Source organism: Amphiura filiformis, chromosome 16 (assembly GCF_039555335.1).
Source record: "Amphiura filiformis chromosome 16, Afil_fr2py, whole genome shotgun sequence".
Taxonomy (NCBI): domain Eukaryota; kingdom Metazoa; phylum Echinodermata; class Ophiuroidea; order Amphilepidida; family Amphiuridae; genus Amphiura; species Amphiura filiformis.
In genome coordinates this window covers 13933741-13949864 of record NC_092643.1, presented here as the reverse complement: position 1 = coordinate 13949864, position 16124 = coordinate 13933741, and the positions used below count along the sequence as shown (strand labels likewise).

General features: G+C 38.4%; 1 protein-coding gene across 1 annotated transcript; it reads right to left on the bottom strand.

Annotated features, from left to right (window-relative positions):
* Nucleotides 1–5981: 5981 nt before the first annotated feature.
* On the bottom strand, nucleotides 5982–10063 carry LOC140135598 (uncharacterized). The gene is made up of 5 exons (XM_072157140.1): nucleotides 9865–10063; nucleotides 8913–9091; nucleotides 7744–7879; nucleotides 6798–6949; nucleotides 5982–6413 (listed from the first exon to the last, which is right to left on the bottom strand). The coding sequence occupies exons 1-5, from the start codon at nucleotides 10008–10010 to the stop codon at nucleotides 6256–6258; spliced, it is 771 nt and encodes a 256-aa protein (XP_072013241.1). The 5' UTR covers nucleotides 10011–10063; the 3' UTR covers nucleotides 5982–6255.
* Nucleotides 10064–16124: the final 6061 nt, after the last annotated feature.

The following is a 16124-nucleotide window of genomic DNA, read 5'->3' as shown; positions in this document are numbered from 1 at the left end:
TCAATGAATTACATAACTAGAATTACGCGGTTCGTAATTAAGGTGGCCCCCACAAAACTATACACCACATGAGGCCACCATATACTATCACAATACCAAGTTTAAAGTTGATCGGTGATTGCGTTAAAGCTGGAGAGTGGATTAATGACAATGTAGACCAAATATGCTAATGAGCTCATTAATATTCATAAATATGCAAATAATTCGACACAAAAGTATACAGCACATGAGGCAACCATATACTATCACTGTACCAAGTTTGAAATTGATCGGTGATTGCGTTTGTGCTGCAGAGTGGATTAATGACAATGTAGGCAAAATATGCTAATGAGCTCATTAATATTCATAAATATGCAAATAATGCAACACTAAACTATACAGCACATGAGGCCACCATACCCTATCTCCGTACCAAGTTTGAAGTTGATCGGTGATAGCGTTTAAGCTGGAGAGTGGATTAATGGAAATGAAGGCAAAATGTGCTAATGAGCTCATTAATATTCATAAATATGCAAATAATTCGACACAAAAGTATACAGCACATGAGGCAACCATATACTATCACTGTACCAAGTTTGATATAATATTGGATGGCAGAGCATGATACCATAACATATCGGATGAGTCATAAAAATATCGGACGAGCCAACGGCGAGTTCGATATTTGTATGACGAATCCGATATGTTATGGTATCATGCGAAATAAGCCATCCAATATTATCATTATTAGGTTTTCTTAACTCCTAATAACCCTGAAAACATAATAATGAAATTGATCGGTGATAGCATTTAAGCTGGAGAGTGGATTAATGAATTTGCTTCCGCCCGGACAAACAAACAAACAAAGATACAAAGAAAGAAAGAAACAAACAGGCAAAGGAACAAACAACCATCTGGATGATAACATAAGCCCCACATATATGTGGGGGCCAAAAATGACCTGAGGCAATTTTGGTTAAATGTTGATCCCTCACTACAAGAGTTATTACTGTCGATTTGGTTGAAATAGGAGGTGAGACATAATCAAATCTCTCCAGGTAACAAAACGTAATGCAAATTTAGTATATTCCATCATGCTTCAGGACACACATAAAAATCCCCAAAATTTTGTTGATTCTATATTGGAAACAGGGTTGTAGCTAGCCAAATTTTAGTGCTGGCTAAAATTAAGAGCAAATTGAATCAGAATGCCAATAATTTGTCATTTTAGTGCTGGTCGGCAAGACCTATAATTCCCTTGAGTGCCGGTCGGTCGGGCTGAGTACTGGTTACTGCCGACCAGCGCCGACCACCATGGCTACAACCCTGATTGGAAATCAACAGAAACAAAAGGCAGGTTAAACAACTAGAATATAAAGGATATTGTAGATTCTTTAGTCAATTTGTCATCTCCACCCTTTCACTTAGATACTGAATGGTAATCTTTTAAAAATAAGAATTACATCACTGCCAGTGCCCCTAGAAATCATGGACTGCACCGTCAGGCCTTCTGTACATTCCATCCCCATGGGTTGTGTGTACTGACAGTCCAGGGAAAAAATTGGCCAAAATCTGTGATGTGGTCTTCCCTTTCACCTATTTCAGTCCATAATGAACCAAATTTGGGTACATAAGCATGGCAAATATTTGCACGCTTTAGTCAATTAAGTCATTCTCCATTTTGGCTGTTGCTGCTAGGGCATTGAGCATGGGGAGTGTAGGGGGAGATTAATGATGTGACATGAAACACTATGTGACACAATCAAGGGAAATGAGGCGGATGTCGCTAATATTGATTTTGAGATATTGGTAAATAAAGTGTTAAAATTCTTTTGTTTTATATTGTTTTCAGCGATTGATAAATTGACGTAACTTCACAAAGAAAAGTCAAATCAACATGGGGTTTTCAGTTTCTGAAAGCTCTAAATGTTCTCTTTAGAAACTCAAGTAAAACTCATTTTCGACCAAGGTCGACATGTGACTCATTCCCCTTGATCATGTCACATATAAGAACACTCGATGGTGATGTTATGGTTTTTTTTGTTGGTACATTCACAAGTTTGTTCCCTGTTATGAAAACCTGGCTATGGCACAATTTCTTCTTATATAAAATACAAAGTAAACAGGTAAATATATTAATGTACAATCTTTTAACATGAGTTTGGTCAAAATTTTTCAAACCTGATTTTTTAGGCATATTTGTAATACTTACACATGCAACCAAAAGTCATAATTATGAGTTTAAATCCCCCATAGTTATGCAACTAAGATAGTAAGAGAGTTTTTACTATAAGTAATAATATCTTTTACTATTTGATACAGACATGTAGTTACGTGTCTCCTCTATGATAATCTGTCCATTGATCCCAAAAATATAGTACTAACAGGCTCCACATTACATCACATGTCATTACGTGAGTGTACCCTCAGGAAGTTGACAAAATTCTGGCTGTACACAAAATATTGATATTAAAATTGGATCGAATGAGCCCATATTTAGTGGTCAAGCTATGAGTTTTAAAACTATTGGGGAAGATGCAGTGTCTTGGTCAGCCACCCATTTGCCAGGGGAGTTTGCTCCCGAGATGGGCAAAATTAATGCCTTTTACAGATGCTACATGTACATTATAATTGTAGGTGTTGAGAATATAGGCTGTTGACCTTTTTAGTAGACCAGATTTGCAAAACAAGGCCATATGAACTCTAATGGGCTGTATTTTATTCAAATGATGATGACGGGCAAACCTCAATTTCTAGCTAAGACCCTAGCAAGACGTATATTAATAAATATGGGTGTTAAGCATCCAATTTTATTATCATTATATATGTTTTGGATCCAATATTTTCACACACTCAGTCAGATTCATAAAAATATAATAATTATTATGTTTAGATGAATCCAACTATATGAAAATATTGGATCCATGGCATAATTATAAAACTGGATTCTTTACGCCTAATATTCATTGGTCTCACTACGAGTTTTAAAATATTGGAGTTTTGGCTATCGGAAAGGAAAGAACAAACGAAAAAGGAGGGAAGATGAACAAAGAAGCTACTTGGTACCCCGTGATTCCAACCTTAGACCCCTCAAGCCCGAGACCGTCCAGCCCCAAGGGATCAAAATACTGATTATCTGGTACAGCTGGGTGCGGATTTTCCCTGGCATAGCTGGACAAGGATTCTCCGGCACAGCTGCTGGTATCTCTGGGTAAACATCGAATAACTCTTCAGCCTCCGCTTCGGCCCCAGCGGGGATCCACATGGGGTCGGCCCCCGCTGCCGGTACGAATCCTTCGCGGTACTCCGCCCAAGGGACTACGTCATTTGCCACAGGTGCACGATAGAGGGCCGCATTAGGTACCGGATGCATATTTCTTGTGTGCTTCCTAAGTTTTGAGACTCTATCTGTCCAGTATGTGCACAAGGGGCAGGTGTGCCTCTTCTTATGTTCCCGTCTCTTGTGCTTCGTCATCTCCTTTCTGCTGGTCTTTCCCTTGCCCGGCCAACAAAAGCATGCCTATATGACTATAGGCTGATTGCATCATGGCATCACATGGGATGCAGGCATGCACATTGGTTTTGCTTTTATAGAGTTAGGGTTAACATAAACTTGGATGGTGTCATTTCTTCAAGTACTGTTCAGGTAATAGAACCAGCGCGCTGCAGTGGCGGATGCCTTAAAATTATGGAGGTCAGAGTCGAGCGTATTTTGCTTCTGGGCCTTTTTCTGTGTGTGTGAAGCGCATGAAAAATGTTTAATTCAGACCATTTAGCCAAATATAAGGTATGTTTGCTATTTTGTAGGCAAGTGCATGCCAAGCGTGCAAAAATGTGCAATTTTACCCTATTTTTAAAATGGACGTCCCCCCTTGCTAGGGGGGTCGTAAAATTAGCACGGTAAACACAAAATTTCACCTTCATTTTGGGTTAAATTTGTTGTTTGCACTTTCTGCAAAACTATCACAGTAACACGTACAGAACTTCTTCTTATCGTATCCATGACACAAGATTAAATGTGCTTCAGCCATGCAGTGCTGCACACATTTTTCAGCATTTTCATTGTAAACTAGTCACCAGTTGTGCATGTTTACTCCAGTTGAGGGCAACACAGTAGATGATCCATTGTTTGTGGTTCTGTTTCATAATCGCAGGTTAGGGACCGTTCACAAACACTTGTAAGGGGGGCCTGATGCAAGAAAATGTTATCATGAAATTTTTCAGGGCCCCCCTTTACAGACCTCGAAAATTTCAGGGCCCCCCCTTTTTGACACACAAATTATCGGTCAACCCCATAGAAAAACATATAAACTCAATGTCCCAGAAAAATTTGTGGTCATTTTTTTTCAGGCCCCCCCCCCTAGGAGGGTCAAACATTTTCAGGCCCCGGCCCCACTTTTTGAATCAGGCCCCCCAAACAAGTGTTTGTGAACGGTCCCTTACACCTGTATTCTTTCGATATCCCCATTTGCAGAGATTGACTTTACATCTTCCTACACCAGACCTTAACCTATTGAGGCATTTCCATTCAACCCAACTTGCATCTGCACCAGGTGGTAGTTCTTCACCAATAGGAATATTCAAAATTTGTGGGTGATTGGTAGATCTCTGCTCCCATTTTGCCACTCTTTTACTAGGGATAACCATCAAAATTTCATGTTGACCCTATTGCTACAAAAGATTGTTTTCTGAGTAGAACTAATCAACAGAAGTATTTTGGTGGTTAAATGGTCAAAATCGGTCAAAAACTTTTCGAATTATGAATTATCAAAGTTTCCCATTCTGACCGGTCATTGAACGAAATAAAATGACAAGGTCCAAAAATAGCAGTTGGGAGCAAAATTGGCATAAGCATATATTTACCTTTATATATTTCTTTATTTTAACATATTTGCAAATATGAAACAAGCATATTGTGAAAGTATCAAAAGGGTTTCTTATGAAATGGCACTTAACTAGTCACTGGCATAACTTATTTTTTCAAACCAAGGCATTGAAATCATGCATTTAGAGGACATTTGCCAAAAATCATCCAAGATAGCCGATATGGCACAAAATCAAAATTGCACTAAGTAGGTGAACTTTTTTTCACAACCAAGAATTCCAATGTTATTGGGTTTAATATGACCAATTAGTAGGTGTATGTAAACAAAATCTTAAGTTTTGAAGGTCATTGACTCATTCACAACAATAGAGATTATCCTCATCATGCTCATGTGTATTCCTGTAGTATTCCTCATTCAAACCAAAGTAGCACTCAATACATTATGAGTATCTTTGTTCAAACCAATTCAATGCTTGACCTCGGAGTTACCTGCATGACTATCGCGGGCTATTTTGAAACAGTTATGGTTGCACATTCAGGTACTTCTTTTGAAAGTCCTAAACAAGGTATAGCCAGCAGCAAGTTGTAGATGTTATAGGCCTAAATATAAGAAAACGTTTAGGGTTAAGATCAGGTGAACAATACATCGAATGAGCACGAAACTTCACATTTATGTTCAGAAAGGTGTCTTCTTAACATGATTTGAAAGGAATATAAAAATTCCAAAGGGAAGCTGGTGATTTAATTTGTAACTCGAGATCTACTTGTTCAATTTTTTAACCTTTTTACAGAGGGTATGATAGAGGTATTACTGGCAACTCTGCCAAATTACAGCTCAGTAGGCCATGTTTTTCACCTGATCTTACTGATTTGAATATTTTGTGCCATTCTTGAGCAGTGCTAAACTCAGCCACTGGCAATTAAGCGCACTGTGGCGATGGACCAATTTTGACTCGCACTTACAGAAAAACAAAATAAGTTATGTTGCTGTAATTTGCAAGATAGTTACAAAATATAATTGGCAGTAACTTCCCCAAATTTTACAGAAAAATATTGAAAAATAAAAGAATGAGATCAATTTAGAAATGTATGTGCAAGCAGTGCACAGTTGAGCTCCCTGCATGTCTATGGGAGTGTTCTAATCAAGTTGATGGTTCATTGGTCATCCCTACTTTTACCGTTGTCTGATGTTTCAAGTGGATTTACACTATTGAGGAAGCTATCTCTGGACTTCAGACACAGAACCAAAATGATACTAATCAGAAAGTTTTGTCTTTGCCCTCTCAGACAAGTGACACTGATATGATAATACTAAAATAGTAAAAATTTCCCCCAAGCTCAAAATTCCCTGGAAAGGAGCTTCCTGGATTTCACATGACATTGTACTAGGCATGGCCTTGGCCCAACCCAAATCAATTTTTTTTAAATCTCTGAATGTTTAACATACATTATTACAGCTTTGACGTAGCAGCCTTGTTGAAGGCATCCATCTTTTCTAGTCTTGCATCTTGCCTAACCCTCTCATCCGTCAAGGCTGACTTCTCCATTATTGTCCCATACAGATCCATCTTCATAGTCTTCAACATGGCGCGGTCTAATCCATTTTTACCTGAAAGAAAGTAAAGAATAATTGGGATTTGTAAATTTAATAAGCAGTCAGTGGCAAACTGAATGAAGGGGTGGGGGCAAGGTGGTCAGATTCAGATAGCCCCCTCCTCCACCCCCTGTTTTTTACCATTTATCTCTTCCTTTAGCCACATTGTGAATAATTGCTGCGAAATGTGGACATTTTTCGTAATTTTGGGTTTTTACCGGGGGCTAACAGGGTGCCGCCACTGTTAAAGTGACAATAAATGGGATTAAAAATGTGCATGGGAACCCAACCAACATACAAGACAACCCTACTGTTAGCAGTGGAAGGGAGGAAAGAATACACAATTCCTCCATCCATTTCTCAGTAAATCCCACAGTAAATTATGTTGGCCTCTCTTACCTATGCATTGTCTTGCCAGTTTACATGCACAATTCAGTAGCTGTGATTCTTCACATACAGCGTCTACAAGACCAACTTTGAATGCCTCATCCGCCGTATAACGTTTTCCAAATATCAACATGTCTCTTATCACTTGTGGTGAAGCCTTATATCTGAAACAAACAAATACAGAATTGTTGATGTGTAGTGACAGCAATGAACATAAATACCCTCTCTCTCAGTCTCTCCCTGCTCCTCTTCTCTCTCTCATGTACATGTAAAATTCACTCTCTCTCTCACCATCTTTTCCCAGGTTAAATGTACATTTCAACCGCAATTGGTTTGTGTCATTACGTTTCACTACCTGTAGAGAATTGATCAAAAATTTAATCCCCTCCCGAGGTTCGTATCTGTCAATGAGTTGACAAGAAGGATGTCATTATAGCTAGAGGCAGTATATAACACAAATGGGTCGATGAGCTTGCGTGGTATTTGGTTCCCAGTAAGTATAAGTTTTGCTTGAGGCAATTTGTGGTTAAATGTTGATCCAAGAGTTATTACCGTCGATTTGGTTGAAAAAGGAGGTTAGACATCAAATCTCTCCAGGTAACAAAACGTAATGTGCTGAATCTGGCCTGCGATAGGTCTATTGGGAATGCCTGATCTACATGGATAACTTTTAATTTCTGGCAACAACTTTCATCTCATCAAATCAACTAAAAACCAGGGACTGTCTTTTGGAATTTGCAGGAGAGCATTAAATAGCTCTTCTGGAGCCTTCAAGGAGAGCTGTTTAGAGCATTTACAATAGAATATAAGGAGAGAATGGTCAACTAAGGAGAGTTAGAAATCACTCTCCTATATCAGATTTAAGGAGAGCAGTAGAAAGCGATTGCTCTCGCTCTCCTCAAAAGGCAATCCCTGTAAAAACCATAAAAAAGATGAAAATCATACAAAATGTGTGTACCTGATGATATCCAACATCATTGTTGAGAATTGCAATTTCAGTTGCACCTCTGGCAGACATATCCAACCTTTATTTGTCCTCATGACACGGTAATCGCAAAACAATGCCAACATAGCACCTGCTGCGAATGCATGACCTAATATAATACACCAATATTATTTTGTGTTTCTTGTATGTAATTGGTGGAGATAATCCCCTTATCTAAAAAAATACCATTCAAATAACATCCAAATACCCTTCAAAACATAGCATTTGAATGGTATTTGAATACTGTACACGATACCCTTCAAATTATTTGTTAAGGGATTGAATACTACAAATATAGTCTTCGAATGGTATATATACCATTTGCGATACCCTTCGAATGCTCTATACCCTTTGTGGGAGCCGAAATATGAGTTTTGAAGACTATTTCAAATGAATGCTATAACACCCTTCGAAGGGTATTTTGAAGGGTTTTTGCATGCTTATTGAAAGGTGTTTGAATGTTATTTTTTTAGATAAGGGATAGCATTCATGTTGGGTAAGGGTTAATCTATAGCTATCTATTCGCTGTCTAACTGACGTAATAATTGTATTAACTACCATAGCAACAGATGAATACAATTTTCGAATAGATCGACTGCGCTACAACACTCATGCGGTACCTATATGCATTAGATGTCAACAAAATGCTAATCACTCGCACCTGTAAGATTAGTATCTTAGAAAAGAGCAATATTGTATTCAATCTATGATTGCAGACAGACACAGCTGATGAGTGCAACCTCCCTACCACTTTTTTCAACCAAGATGTTTCAAAAATGCTGATATTTCCATGCTATCTTGTGTAGTAAGCTTACCAAGTTGCCCACATGGTCGATAATAGCGTCAATAATTGGCGAAAATCTGGATTGGAAACCTGGAAGTGAACCAGATGTCAGTGTTTCTAGTTCATAAGTTTAGCGTGAGTTTTAAGTTTACCTAATGATTTTAACGGGAATTATCGTTCTAAAATAGACCTTGAATAAATACCCGCCCTGGGGAAATGTAACGCCCCCGGGGGCATTTATTTGGTGAAATACGGTACTTTTATGTGGTGTGAAATTAAAAATTTTAAAACACTCTACGACTTGATGCAATACCAAGACTACGCAGCCCCCTTAATCCAATTTTGATGCCATACGTACCATTCAAAGCTGCAATTGTAGGTACAGGGAATGTCGCCAGCTGTAATTGCATTTCCTTATATATTCGAAAGAATTTCAAGCCCACATCAGGAGGTTGTTGTGAGAGCCAATTAAGATCTAGACCATTGCTGAAGAATTTCCCTATACCAGTAATCACCAGTGCATTAGCTGAATCATTCCTGAAAATAACAGCATCATAATTAATTAATGACATTCAGTTCCCGCCAGAATTCCTTTTTCAGGAATTCTGATTAGTTTAATGGAACACCGAGCCGGAGAGGACGCAACATTTTCAAATTGTTCCATGACCCGCTACTGAATTGCCAAAAGTAATTTGTGTGAATTGCAGCAAATTTTTTAATGCTAAGATGAGTACAAATTACAGAATAATACACATTACAGCTTTTGGTAAATTTGTCCTGGTATTTAGCACTTGGAAAGGGACTTACTCGGTACTCCCCAGCCCCGGTCCCCAGCCTGCAGCACAGCTCCCCCCCTCCCCTGCCGGTACACCTCTACCTGACCCATTTTTGTCTTGTAATTCAAGCGTTCACATTTAAAAAAAAAATTCAGAACTTTATAATGACAAAGTACTGTAGATATTCGCCTTTATGATATGCACTTTGGCTCATGTACTCTGGGTAAATTTCATGTGCAAATAGAGAGCTGATGTTATCAATCCTGATGAGTGTCACATCATGAGTTGTTGTGAACAACGTAAGGTGACACTCACATAGACTGGTGCCAGATTGTATATTAAGTGATACTTATATGCTGTCCATAAAAAATAACATTGTTCCTTTGTCACTTTTTTCCACACAAGGCAGTTTTCCCCCATTTAGAACACTAGAAAATGCTATGTTTTACACAAATTTCCTGATTGCTCCCAAAGATTTCACTTTACATCCCCCCAAAAAATACCCAACATATCTGGTGTCCACACTACCCATACCTTTCTACTTCATCCAAGGCATCCAAGAATTGCTGCACACTGTTCACATTTAATCTATTCTCTGTATTATTGAGTACCAAGACAGCAATGTCATCAATGTACTGAACATGGAAACCTCTGGGTGGATTAGCTGCTAGAGAAGCCATCTTGAATATGATTCTGTACCTGAGTGAAACCTGGGGAGTGAAAAGTAAGAAAAAACATCAACAGTGCATAAGTGGCATGAGAAAAATGATCTCCTTTTATTGCAACTATGAAGTCAATGCTGCACAGCGTCATCACATCCCTATATCTTTGTGTCAAAAATTGTTGTGATAGTACGGAGAATCCTTGTTTTTCAACAGCTACGCATTGCGATTTTGTTCGAGATAGGCCGAGCGACTCAGGCTAAGCATATACCATTTACATGATACAAGATACCACGGAGCCCCACAGAGCCTGCCACAGAGTTTCTATTCTATGTTTTTACGACGGCGCATGATCAGTACCCCATATGATATTGCTATTACAAGAAAATTTGATTTGTTGTCAGGTAAAACCCAGGTTTTATTTCCAATACACTAACTGGAAATGCAATACACTAATTAGCGGGGACTGCTGTTCACTGTGGATATATTTTACTGCATTTTATCCATAACTATTTTGAAATCGTTCCTCAAAATTGTGATATTCAACTGTTTGAGAATTCCAATTATATAAAGAAACACATGTATAGAATATTAAATCTCAAGTCTATACATGTACATATCGACACACTATGCCACTTTCTTTATCTGCATCAATAATAGAATATTGATTTCAATCAAATTGAATACATCTCTCCATTTTGAGTTTGTAGTTCTGAGTGATCTAACGATCGATTGCTAGCAAATGAGATAGGACTCCTTTTCTTGCGTTCGGTGAAATACCAATCTCCCGTCGCTCACCAATGGAGTGTTAAGTTTATATTTATAATACAGGGTGTCGACACTGTGTGCTGTCAATTAAAGCCACAATACAGTAATACGATTTTGCTTGAATTCAAAATCTTTAACTTAAAATTAATTGAGTAAGAAATGAAGGTTTTCTGTTCATTTTAAGCTGAAATAATGAGGCAAAATGAAACAAAACCCACTTGCCATCTTGGCCACTCAACTGTTGTGATCTATGGATTGGAAGATTAAAACAAGTTACCTCGTCGTCCACCCATTGTTGCAAAATAATGGAACACATTGTACTCAATGCAAACAACATCTAGTCCTTAAAGAGTGACTCTTGGTGTTTTGTAGAGCCTCAATAGCTGCAGGTCCTTCTCAATGGACTAATAACATCTTGCTTGACAATCTTTTGGTCAAGCTGCTTCGCAGAGCTCCCGATAGCCAAGGTCCTTCTCAAAGGACTAACAACATCCTGCTTGATTATCAGCACAGATTTTTTTATAGAGATCGAGAGATTGTCAACAGTAACACAACTAATTACATAAATTTACATCTATGATTGGATTTATACTCTTCAAAACCTTGACCAAGCTGATGTAATGTTGGATGTTCCTTATTTTAGCAAGCATTTGATAAGGTACCATGACATCACTTATCTGCGAAATTAAACTTCTACATAATCTACAACATAAGTGGTCCAACATTAAATGTTTGCTGGTGAATAAAATTAAATGAAATGAAAAAAACCTTCCCAGGAAATTAACATTTTTTTCAAGCCCTGGAGTACAGGATGTGTCAGTAAACAGTCCTCACTCCAACATCAGAAATGTCACATCAGGAGTACCCCAAGGATTGGTACTTGGACCGGCCTTATTCTTGATGTACATAAATGGTATTCAAGAAAAGATCCAGTTCAATATGCCTCTGTTTGCCGGCAACAATATTGCCTATTGTAAGATAGAGAGCGACAAAGACCATCACATCCTACAGAGTGATTCTATGTGATGTCCTCGCTGACTGGTCATCTAAATGTGGCTCATGCAGTTTCATGTAAACAGGTGTGATATTCTATCCATCACCAAGAAGCGTAAACCCGGCATCTTCCAAATATTATCCTTGGGCAGCCACTTGAGAAAGTAGACCAGTACACTTCAATTACCTGTATATGTTACCATCTCATCATGGAGCGACCAGACCAAGAAGGCAAATTGCACCCTGGGTTTACATGGATCGAATCCATGGGTTCCTACAGTCACCCATGGAAAACAGGGTACTGAAAACCAGTACACAATGTTCATATGGGCCATGAGTTAGTTTGTTTACATTGCAGTACATCCTTCAGAATAGTCAATACAGATTCCAAACAGATAAAACTTACCTCACATCAGTTTTAGTTGCCCTTAATAACTCCAAATTGACATGACATTGAATTCTATTTGCTCAATTTCATACCGAAATCAAGGAAAACATGGTTTTGTTATTGCAAAATAACATGAAAATCATACAGGGTTATATCTGGTCACTCCAGTAGGCCACTTGAAGTAATCAATATTGGTACTTGAAAGCTCTCTAATGGCATGACTCAGTGACTTTCTGCCCATTGTAATGCTGGTTTCATACTACCCTGCCGCTTGCCGCTGAGCGGCGTGGCGCACGCATATTGCAGACAAATGGACACAATCAAGGCTTGTCATTGGTTGAAACGCCCTGCCGCTTGCCGCAGCGGCAAGCGGCAGGAAAGTATGCTGGAGGCTTAAGACTGATGTGTTGTAAACTTGATTGCATAACATTAAGATTGCCAACTGATGTCCTTTGTATTTGAGTTTTCAATTATGGGAGTACCGTACTTCTGTCATTGATGTAAACATTGACAAAAAATGGCAACAAAACATGCTACTGCACAACTCTATGCCTGTGTGTGTGTCTGAGGGCCGATCTGAGGGCTGATGACACACATTCGATGGGTGTACCCTGGGTTTACCTCGCCGCACTTTATCTCCTTGCAACCAAGATGTCAAAGCCAGAGCCTTCCAGGTGCTAGTATGTCCTCAGCTTGATTATGCCGCAGATACCTGCAACCTGTGCTGTAGTTAACCACTAGTGCTTTAGTATATGGAAGTATCCTGATTATGATGAATTAGCCAAAAACTGCTACGCAAGATTTATAGAATTCGAACGAATTGGGCAAGTTCAGCAAGGTGCAGTACGGTTTGTATTTTGACACTGAGAACTATCCCAGCACATTTGTGTAAATTCTGATGGCTGGGACCAACTCCATACTTCTCCTGATTCCATAAAATATAACACTAATTTTTTGGAATAGTAAAGAAATATTGAACTAGTATCCTGTTTTGGTAAATGAAGCCGGCACAGAATGCAATATGGAAATTGATAATTACTGGATATTAAAACTTTGGTTCTAAATAATTGAATAATTGCAATATGATATTATATCTATATTATACCTATATGTTCTTTAAAATAATTTTTTGTTATTTTTTTTTTGTTTGGGGTGGGAGGGGCAGTGGTGTAGTGCGAGTCATCCTATTGTACTGGGGGCATCGCACTGACCATGATTGGGGGCGCACCGGGTATGATGGGGGGGGGGGAGGGCACAGGCAATTTTTCGGCCATTTGCATTTGCCTATTGGATTTCCTAAATTTTCAAATTGATCGGCACACCCGATGATGCTATGCCATGGGGGGGTAACTTGAGTAGAAGTGACCCCATTTTGATAATTGAAGTGAACTTGCCCCTCGAGTTTCCCCATGATTGTTGGAATAGGAGCATGCATATGCCCAGTGCTCCAAATTATTTTTATATTATTTTTTTAATTTCGGTAGGGCAGGGAATTTTCTGCCTGGGTAATGTAATCTCGGGCAGGTACCCGCCCAAAAATCCCTGCCTTAATATTAACCGTGATTCTTTTTAATGAAAAATATAAAAAATGAGACACTTGAACACAAATTCGCTCTTTTTCAATAAGTTTTCTTTATTTTTACATTTTGTGTCGGCCTTCACTGTGGTTTCCATTCCTTCTTTCTGTCACAGCAGGAATCTGCATCAGAAAACAGAAATAAAATAAAATGTTAGTCATACATTTCATTTGTATTATGGTGTATATTTTCACATCAATACAAAAAAAAATCAATCTAGAATCAAGTTCTTTTTTTTGTATTAATATTAAATAATACCTAAAATAAAATTATAATTTTTAAGCTTACCAAACAACACAGTCACAGATCAGGGATACTTCACAATACCGGACAAAGGCCAGGCGAGAAGGATTGTCCTTCTTGGTAAAACAAAATCACAGAATTTGATGGAAATGCACAGAGAAACCTCAGTGGGCGTTATGTAAAAGGAGATAAGATAAAGATCAGAAAGAAAAGTCCACAGTCGGGTCCACAGTACAACAATCCTATTCCAAGCTTGTGTATTAAAAAGTTTTCGGGGATGAGCACGGTTTGTGATTGGTTAAAAGCACGATAATTGACCTTTGGAGGGTGACGAGCTGGTCATAGATTATTATGACACCTGCAGAAATGGAGTTGGGTAAATAATATAAGCTTACAGGAATAATTACCGTACTCTTTATAGTTGAAGTGGTAAGTGTAAAATGTATAAATTTAGACTCTTATTTTATAACTCAGCAGCACCTGGTGGTCGGCATTGTATGGCGCAAAATGCTTCACTGCAGGGTGTATTTCTTATTATTGGTTCTTTTCTGCCTGTTACCAAAGACTCTTTGTAGGTAACCCAGGCAAACCTTAGTTAACACATTTGCTAGTCAGCCAAATTCACCGACAATGTCAATGCATTTTTACATAGAAATTTAAAACAAGTGCCCGAAGAAAGAAACCTACATAAATATGTTTTCTATACTTCACTTGACCCAAATATGTGATTTTTTATGGTGATAAGTCACCCGTACATGGAATTTTAGAGGGATTTGGATAGCAGTTCCATTAAAAAAAGCTGCTATCATAATGAGACTTAAGATCTAGAAACACCCCGAAATGCCGTTTTGGGGAATTTTGCTAGCTGAAACTTTTTGATGAAAGTCAATCTTTGACAAGATGTAACTTTGCTACGGAAAGTGCTATGAAAAAATGGTTTTCAGTTTTGGCTTTGTTTACTCAAGGGCTTTAATTTGATATATGAAATGATGCAGTTTATGGCAAATTTGAATTCACCTAGCATACCTACTCTTTGGTACCGGGCAAAGTACATTCATGATTACAATTGTATGTAATTATTTATTTAGGATAGTAGTATACAAATACAACATATTTTATTTCGGGGAAGTAGTCAAAACTACTGGTCCCTCGGTGTTGGATGATTTGACTACTTGAAGTAGTCAAATCATCCAACACCGAGGGACCAGTAGTTTTGACTACTTCCCCGAAATAAAATATGTTGTATTTGTTTTACTATATTTTCACTATCACGTAAAATCGTAAACAAAAGTCAAAACACACACCAGTCAATGTGCCGGCCGGTATGGTAAATAAGCATAATATTTTGCTTACCTGATTTTATTGCAGGATTTCTGTTCAATCAATATTTACATTTTGACCTATTTTTAACTTTCCAAAAATAACATTTTGTTTCATAAAACGTTAAATTCGCGTGTTATTATCCATCGGTAATCTCGGCAAAATAACTGCAGCAGACGCCATTTTCACGATAAACGCATGCAGAATGGCCTTTGTGTAGCATACTGCTACGTCTGAAGGAACGATGACGCGTTGGGTCGAGACACCGTGTGGTAGTAGGGGGTGCGGAAGTTTTTACTACTTCCCCGCGTTCGCGTGATTGCACGGGCGAGGGAAAGTAGTCAAAATACAGTACTCGGACGCTAGCGTTATTAACCAATAAGATGTCTGGATTACCTAATAAATATTTATGAGGTATAGTAATAGGAAGTACCTGGTACACTTCCACTGTCAAATGCTCTGTGGATGCGCTTCATAAATCACAGGTGTGAAACCTGACTTTATACCACTCGTTCGCTTTTGCAGAATTTAAGCGAAGTCTCGTGGCACTGGCCCCCTGGGGCATGACGTCATGGACGTGTGCAAAATTTCCGACGGGCGCCAAAAACCATTCATTGCAATCGTAAGCCAATCAATGAACGCGACGGCCTTTTACAGTACCGGTATTTAAAAAAATGTGACCCCATGTGACCCTCCATTAAAGCACGCCTAACCTGATTGGTTTACAAAACTACTTTGATAATTGCTAAGCCAGTCAGCGTGCTCGATGCTTAACATTATTATGTTTTGATGGATCCAAGTTGTGATAATATTGGATCCAAAACATAATAATGATAAAATTGG